This window comes from Oncorhynchus mykiss, chromosome 15 (assembly GCF_057628025.1).
Source record: "Oncorhynchus mykiss isolate SJ-2025 chromosome 15, ASM5762802v1, whole genome shotgun sequence".
NCBI classification, from domain to species: domain Eukaryota; kingdom Metazoa; phylum Chordata; class Actinopteri; order Salmoniformes; family Salmonidae; genus Oncorhynchus; species Oncorhynchus mykiss.
In genome coordinates this window covers 28,685,066-28,693,475 of record NC_143036.1, presented here as the reverse complement: position 1 = coordinate 28,693,475, position 8,410 = coordinate 28,685,066, and the positions used below count along the sequence as shown (strand labels likewise).

Below are 8,410 nucleotides of genomic sequence, written 5' to 3'. Positions count from 1 at the left end.
AAAGCCCTGACCTCAATCCTATAGAAAATGTATGGGCAGAACTGAAAAAGCGAGTGCGAGCAATAAGGCCTACAAACCTGACTCAGTTACACCAGCTCTGTCAGGAGGAATGGGCCAAAATTCACCCAACTTATTGTGGGAAGCTTGTGGAAGGCTCCCCAAAATGTTTGACCCAAGTTCAACTTTTTTTAAGGCAATGCTACCAAATACTAATTGAGAGTATGTAAACTTCTGACCCACTAGGAATGTGATGAAAGAAATAAAAGCTGAAATAAATCATTCTCTCTACCATTATTCTGACATTTCACATTCTGAAAATAAAGTGGTGATCCTAACTGACCTAAAACAGGTACTTTTTACTAGGATTAAATGTCAAGAATTCTGAAAAACTGAGATTAAATGTATTTGGCTAAGGTGTATGCAAACTCCCGACTTCAACTGTATAATTTAATCAATTTTGAATTCAGCCTGTAACACAACAAAATGTGGAATAGGTCAAGGCGTATGGATACTTTTTGAAGGCACTGTATGTGTTTTCTCGCCCGTATTAGCAGCAAAGATATCTGATATTTAACTTGGCGCTGCTTCGAAAACATATTCAATACAGCATCCATCAAGTCCTATCAAAACTGGAACGTTCCTTTCTTTTAACATAGCTAGATCGCTACTGCTATCTGGTGGCTGTGGGCACCTACTGCTCTCATATGCAAAGATAGGCCATATCCATGCGCTCCAATGAGGTAAAGTGGTTTTCCAGCTACGAGTTGGCTGAAATATTTGGCCTTGTATCATGGGAAGACGTTGGTCACAAATTCTAACGCCATATCAATGACCCAAACCATTACATAGACTTATTATGATTGGTTTGAAGTCTGGACCCTGTATCATGATGATAAACTTAAAATAAAATCTCCAGCACTAATGATCGGTGGTTGATGTATCGGTTTCATCAGCATCAGTTGCTGTGAAGTAGGCTATGCAACAGATGATAATATGAGAGCATTATCACCCATCGCGCGAAGCCTCCAGTAAAAGCTGGTCCGCCCTTCAGAGCTTCAGCCACAGAACATATTTTTGCACTCGAACAAAACGCATGCGCATCGAGCAAAGCAATTTGTCCGTTGCAGACCAGCGCAGACGGATGTGATCGAGGCAAGAATCACCTGTATTCTGGCATTCATGGTGACAGTGAGTACAGTTACATTGGAATTTCCTCTTTGAAATATAATTGAATGCTAAACTGTGAATTATAGATTCAACACCAACAATCCAGAAGGCAAATGAGAATTCAGTCAGCATAATCTACAATAATGATCATTTTTACACATGATTGAGGACTAGATAATTATTGCCAGCATAGTTTCTTGACAATCTCGTTCTATCTTTGGGATGTAGCTATCCAATTGAATGGTTATGTATTTATTGCTGTAGTCATAACTTGCACCAGATGTCATGTTGTCCATTTTTTAAGAAAAACACCAATGCTTTAAGTATTGTATTATTTCGTTACATGTATTCTTAGTCTTTATTAGAACCTAATACATGCTTAAAATGCTGTCTAACCCCCAAGGATCCATCTGTGTTGCATCTGAGGATGCTAGGATGGAGGCAGTAACGCCTTGTCTGTATAACTAACACCACGCCTCCGTCTTTCTCGTCCAGTGCATTTTTCATCGCAGAGCGCGCTACAATAGTTTGATCCTGCAAATGAAAGGCTATAATGCTTGGTAATAGGCGTTTAATAGCTTATATATATTTATGCATTACTGTCAGTGACCGTAATTTGCATAGCCAAATGGTACTACATTTCTCGCTATAATAAATTAAAGCTTGGACAGTGTAAAAGTTCGCGCAGGGATCATTCTGTTATGTTGAAGTGGTCAGAGTATTCCGAAAGACATGCGCACTCGAAATTATGTGACGACATGCCATGGTGATTCCCTCAGTAATATTTTTCCTCTGAGATGATTATACAGTACCATGGTTTCATGATGTTGTACCAGTCTTTAAAATGTCGTATTCATCCACATGAAGATATGGATTAGGGATGGATGACTGACACCTGCCTTCTATGTCATCATGTTCTGGACCGAATTGATTGCAGTGTGCTGCATTGTTTTGTCGGGGTGTGTGTTCTCCTGTATTGTGTGTCTGTCCTACATCTTCAGCATGATGTTGTGTCTTGGTCTGCAGCCCATGGGGTCAGAGCGGGTAGAGATGCGCAAGAGACAGATGCAGGTGCACCAGGAAGCTGCTGCCAGTGTTCTCCAAACGCAGCACGGGATGGGGAACACGCCCACCAACGCCTCCAATGCCTGTTGCTTCTGCTGGTGTTGTTGCTGCAGCTGCTCCTGGTAGGTACCACTATACCAAATATTTTTATAACTAAACCAACATAGACCATAGCCTGTCGTTTCCAATGGGAACAGATGAGTCATAGTGGGAAGAACAAGCAGGGAGGTGGGGAGAGCCAAGCACGAGCTAGTGAGGTTTCCTATTGGCCCGTTCTGGCATATATCTGCATATTTCAGTTAGGGAATGTCTACTTTGTGAAATGTGTGTGTGCAGTAACTCAATTTGCCTTTGCACTCCTTTTAAACAACTAGCTTTTTAAAAACTTTGGCAAAGCCTAAAGTCAACCAAACTTTATAGTTTCTAGTTTTGGGAACATAAAACTGTATTGAGATCAAAAGTTTCATAGATGAGAAAATGTGCAGAATGTAGGCCAAAATCCATATCCTTCCATCTTCTCCCACTGCCGGCTGCTGGATTTCGTGACAATCCCACTGCCGCTGCTGGATTTCGTGACAATGCTTCATATTTATACATCCAGTGAAAGATCTGTCTCATTGTTCTATCTGTGACTATACTGTCCATAGTAAGGGGTTGCTTACCTTACAGCACCCTATTGCATATATAGTGCACTTCTTTTGACCAGGGTGCATAGGGCTCTTGACAAAAGTAGTGTACTACATAGGGAATAGGGTGCCATTTGGGACATAGGGGGACCTACTATAATGAGATTCCATACCATGCTCCTTCCAACACTCCAAACTCTTACGCTACATATGCTCTGCACAGGACACAAACAGCAGAGCATGAAAACTGAGTGTCAGCCGGTTACACACACAGTCTCATTGGGGGAAAAACACACAGGGACATTTATGTTATGGAGTTATTGACATCTACAGTGGGGCAAAAAAGTATTTAGTCAGCCACCAATTGTGCAAGTTCTCCCACTTAAAAAAGATGAGAGAGGCCTGTAATTTTCATCATAGGTACACTTCAACTATGACAGACAAAATGAGAAAAAAAATCCTGAAAATCACATTGTATGATTTTTAATTAATTTATTTGCAAATTATGGTGGAAAATAAGTATTTGGTCAATAACAAAAGTTTATCTCAATACTTTGTTATATACCCTTTGTTGGCAATGACAGAGGTCAAACGTTTTCTGTAAGTCTTCACAGGGTTTTCACATAATGTTGCTGGTATTTTGGCCCATTCCTCCATGCAGATCTCCTATAGAGCAGTGATGTTTTGGGGCTGTTGCTGGGCAACACGGACTTTCAACTCCCTCCAAAGATTTTCTATGGGGTTGAGATCTGGAGACTGGCTAGGCCAATCCAGGACCTTGAAATGCTTCTTACGAAGCCACTCCTTTGTTGCCCGGGCGGTGTGTTTGGGATCATTGTCATGCTGAAAGACCCAGCCACGTTTCATCTTCAATGCCCTTGCTGATGGAAGGAGGTTTTCACTCAAAATCTCACGATACATGGCCCCATTCATTCTTTCCTTTACACGGATCAGTCGTCCTGGTCCCTTTGCAGAAAAACAGCCCCAAAGCATGATGTTTCCAACCCCATGCTTCACAGTAGGTATGGTGTTCTTTGGATGCAACTCAGCATTCTTTGTCCTCCAAAAACGACGAGTTGAGTCCCTGGCGGCGTAGTGTGTTACTGATGGTAGGCTTTTTTACTTTGGTCCCAGCTCTCTGCAGGTCATTCACTAGGTCCCCCCGTGTGGTTCTGGGATTTTTGCTCACTGTTCTTGTGATCATTTTGACCGCACGGGATGAGATCTTGCGTGGAGCCCCAGATCAAAGGAGATTATCAGTGGTCTTGTATGTCTTCCATTTCCTAATAATTGCTCCCACAGTTGATTTCTTCAAACCAAGCTGCTTACCTATTGCAGATTTAGTCTTCCCAGCCTGGTGCAGGTCTACAATTTTGTTTCTGGTGTCCTTTGAAAGCTCTTTGGTCTTGGCCATAGTGGAATCTGGAGTGTGACTGTTTGAGGTTGTGGACAGGTGTCTTTTATACTGATAACAAGTTCAAACAGGTGCCATTAATACAGGTAATGAGTGGAGGACAGAGGAGCCTCTCAAAGAAGATGTTACAGGTCTGTGAGAGCCAGAAATCTTGCTTGTTTGTAGGTTACCAAATACTTATTTTCCACCATAATTTGCAAATACAGTGCCTTGCGAAAGTATTCGGCCCCCTTGAACTTTGCGACCTTTTGCCACATTTCAGGCTTCAAACATAAAGATATAAAACTGTATTTTTTTGTGAAGAATCAACAACAAGTGGGACACAATCATGAAGTGGAACGACATTTATTGGATATTTCAAACTTTTTTAACAAATCAAAAACTGAAAAATTGGCGTGCAAAATTATTCAGCCCCCTTAAGTTAATACTTTGTAGCGCCACCTTTTTCTGCGATTACAGCTGTAAGTCGCTTGGGGTATGTCTCTATCAGTTTTGCACATCGAGAGACTGATATTTTTTCCCATTCCTCCTTGCAAAACAGCTCGAGCTCAGTGAGGTTGGATGGAGAGCATTTGTGAACAGCAGTTTTCAGTTCTTTCCACAGATTCTCGATTGGATTCAGGTCTGGACTTTGACTTGGCCATTCTAACACCTGGATATGTTTATTATTGAACCATTCCATTGTAGATTTTGCTTTATGTTTTGGATCATTGTCTTGTTGGAAGACAAATCTCCGTCCCAGTCTCAGGTCTTTTGCAGACTCCATCAGGTTTTCTTCCAGAATGGTCCTGTATTTGGCTCCATCCATCTTCCCATCAATTTTAACCATCTTCCCTGTCCCTGCTGAAGAAAAGCAGGCCCAAACCATGATGCTGCCACCACCATGTTTGACAGTGGGGATGGTGTGAGCTGTGTTGCTTTTACGCCAAACATAACGTTTTGCATTGTTGCCAAAAAGTTCAATTTTGGTTTCATCTGACCAGAGCACCTTCTTCCACATGTTTGGTGTGTCTCCCAGGTGGCTTGTGGCAAACTTTAAAGGACACTTTTTATGGATATCTTTAAGAAATGGCTTTCTTCTTGCCACTCTTCCATAAAGGCCAGATTTGTGCAATATACGACTGATTGTTGTCCTATGGACAGAGTCTCCCACCTCAGCTGTAGATCTCTGCAGTTCATCCAGAGTGATCATGGGCCTCTTGGCTGCATCTCTGATCAGTCTTCTCCTTGTATGAGCTGAAAGTTTAGAGGGACGGCCAGGTCTTGGTAGATTTGCAGTGGTCTGATACTCCTTCCATTTCAATATTATCGCTTGCACAGTGCTCCTTGGGATGTTTAAAGCTTGGGAAATCTTTTTGTATACAAATCCGGCTTTAAACTTCTTCACAACAGTATCTCGGACCTGCCTGGTGTGTTCCTTGTTCTTCATGATGCTCTCTGCGCTTTTAACGGACCTCTGAGACTACGGAGACTTGATTACACACAGGTGGATTGTATTTATCATCATTAGTCATTTAGGTCAACATTGGATCATTCAGAGATCCTCACTGAACTTCTGGAGAGAGTTTGCTGCACTGAAAGTAAAGGGGCTGAATAATTTTGCACGCCCAATTTTTCCGTTTTTGATTTGTTAAAAAAGTTTGAAATATCCAATAAATGTCGTTCCACTTCATGATTGTGTCCCACTTGTTGTTGATTCTTCACAAAAAAATACAGTTTTATATCTTTATGTTTGAAGCCTGAAATGTGGCAAAAGGTTGCAAAGTTCAAGGGGGCCGAATACTTTCGCAAGGCACTGTAAATTCATTAAAAATCCTACAATGTGATTTTCTGGATTTTTCTTTCTCATTTTGTCTATCATAGTTGAAGTGTACCTATGATGAAAAATACAGGCCTCTCTCATCTTTTTAAGTGGGAGAACTTGAACTGGTGGCTGACTAAATACTTTTTTGCCCGACTGTACGTAAGCAAGTTATGCCTCTTCCTGTTGTGTGCAGAATAAGAGCATGCTAATTCAGTCCCCATTGAGTGGGAATAGTCTCTGTCTCCACATCAACCTCAATTCAGTTATGCTAATTGTCGCAGCGCTACAGAGTGTGGCCGGGGAGCACAGATGTGGTGGATTCTCACAGGGCTTTAATTAGACTACAGGTGACTGCCACACCAGGTGTTGCAACACATCTCCAAGGACTGGATGACAGTAGTGTTTACAGAAGAGCCCCTGCAGAGCTCACGAAGCAGGATGTGCACCTCCCACCACTTTTTTTCACCGCTTGAAACTAACAACATGCCTCTCTATCTGTTACCCACCATCCCAATTGACAATAGCAGAAACACACATTGTACATTGATACATTTTCTATTTCTATTGTTTTTCACTGTTTTTCAGTCTGACTGTTAGGGCGGAGGATGAGAGGATAAAAAAAAACACCTATGAGAGGAGAGCAGAGGAAATCGCAAACTGTGATGACAGGTAACTTCTGGAATACTCTGGTCGCCGTTAGCGATCAACATCAAAATCATATAACACTTCACTAGTTCAAGATTTCAGTCAATCAGATGACTATGGTTGTGTGAGCATATAGGTCTTAAGAGTATGCATATCATTGATTAGAATATTGTGATAACTATTGTATAATAATGAGAATCAGCTCTTCACAAGTATATCCCCTATACAGCTAGCCACATACTGTAAGAAAAAAAGAAGAGGGGATATAGTTTAGCCTGTTTAATGTCGTCTTTAAATGTGGTCTCTAGACATGGAGATCCTATTAAATGACTTGAATGTCATTTAATGTTTCGAGTAATTATATGTTCGGAGTTCCATATGTAATTGTATGGAGCTAGAGCTGAAACATTGACATTGAACAGTCTCAACGATATCTACTGTATGAAATAAAGCGCATGGTCCCTCTTTTGTAGCCCCAAGCCTATTCTGGAGGATGCGATGACATGGACCATGTCATTTGAGAGGCTGATGAAGAGCTCTGCAGGGCGTGGCTGCTTCCGCCAGTTCCTGAGGACAGAGTTCAGTGAAGAGAACATGATGTTCTGGTTGGCCTGCGAGGAGCTGAAGAAGGAGACCAACAAAACTGTGGTGGAGGATAAAGTACGACAGATCTACAAGGACTTCATCTCCATCCTCTCCCCTAAAGAGGTGAGCCTACACCACCCTAGGCATTTATATGACTGAGGTGGTTTACTCTAATTACGCTCTAAGTTCAAGCAATAAGCCTATCATTTTTCTCTCTCTATAGAGTATTCTTATTCCCTTTAAATGGTTATTTCCTTCTCCAGGTGAGTTTGGACTCGCGTGTTCGAGACGTGATTAACAAGAACATGTTGGAGCCCACGTCGCACACGTTCGAAGACGCCCAGCAGCAGATCTACACGCTAATGCAGAGAGACTCATACCCACGCTACATGAACTCCACAGCGTACGCAGAGCTGCTGCAGGACCTGGCCGAACAGCCACCTGTCACAGAGCCATAGACTCTCACTCACCATCAATCACTCTGCACTGCTTTTAGAGGACACTTGTCTTATCCAAAGGGGGTTTTAGGTTTAGCTTTCAGTTACAGTTCAAATGTTGATTGATCAACAGGTTAATAAGCTGTATTTGCCAAACAGTATTTATTAAGGTGTAAACTACTGTTTATATTACCTTGAATATTGACTTTCCAAAATACTCAGAGCAAGCAAGAGCATACGCTAGATTCAGTTCCCGATTTCATATATATATATATATATTTATATTTTTATATATTCCCTAGCGCTTGGCATTGCACTTTTCTGAGGGGGAAGCATGTTGTATCAGTGAGCACTGCATTCGTGTGTAGGTCTATTGTCAGCCTTAAAGCATAAAATGAGGTTTGACTTATTGTGAAGAAGACATGGGGAAGTGCCTTGGCATTAGATCATTCACCTTCAAGATCGTTTGAATAAAATATCACAGAAATGGTGCAACAGTTGATCACAATAATAGTAACTTTTTACATATAGTGTAAGCTGATACCTGGAAATAGATCTTGCCTGTGGATTTTAATATTGTGATGCTGATTCAGTCCAATTTTTTTTTCTCACACAAAACGTAAACAGGAATATAATATATGTATGAAATAAATAGAATGTGACCATT

The 8,410-nt window shown here is 41.3% G+C and overlaps 1 protein-coding gene across 1 annotated transcript; it reads left to right on the top strand.

Moving 5' to 3' along the window:
* Nucleotides 1-1,053: 1,053 nt before the first annotated feature.
* Nucleotides 1,054-8,410, top strand: LOC110489929 (regulator of G protein signaling 20). The gene is made up of 5 exons (XM_021562944.3): nucleotides 1,054-1,188; nucleotides 2,194-2,354; nucleotides 6,662-6,745; nucleotides 7,195-7,429; nucleotides 7,570-8,410. Exons 1-5 carry the CDS (start codon nucleotides 1,180-1,182, stop codon nucleotides 7,762-7,764), a joined length of 684 nt encoding a protein of 227 aa, XP_021418619.3. The 5' UTR covers nucleotides 1,054-1,179; the 3' UTR covers nucleotides 7,765-8,410.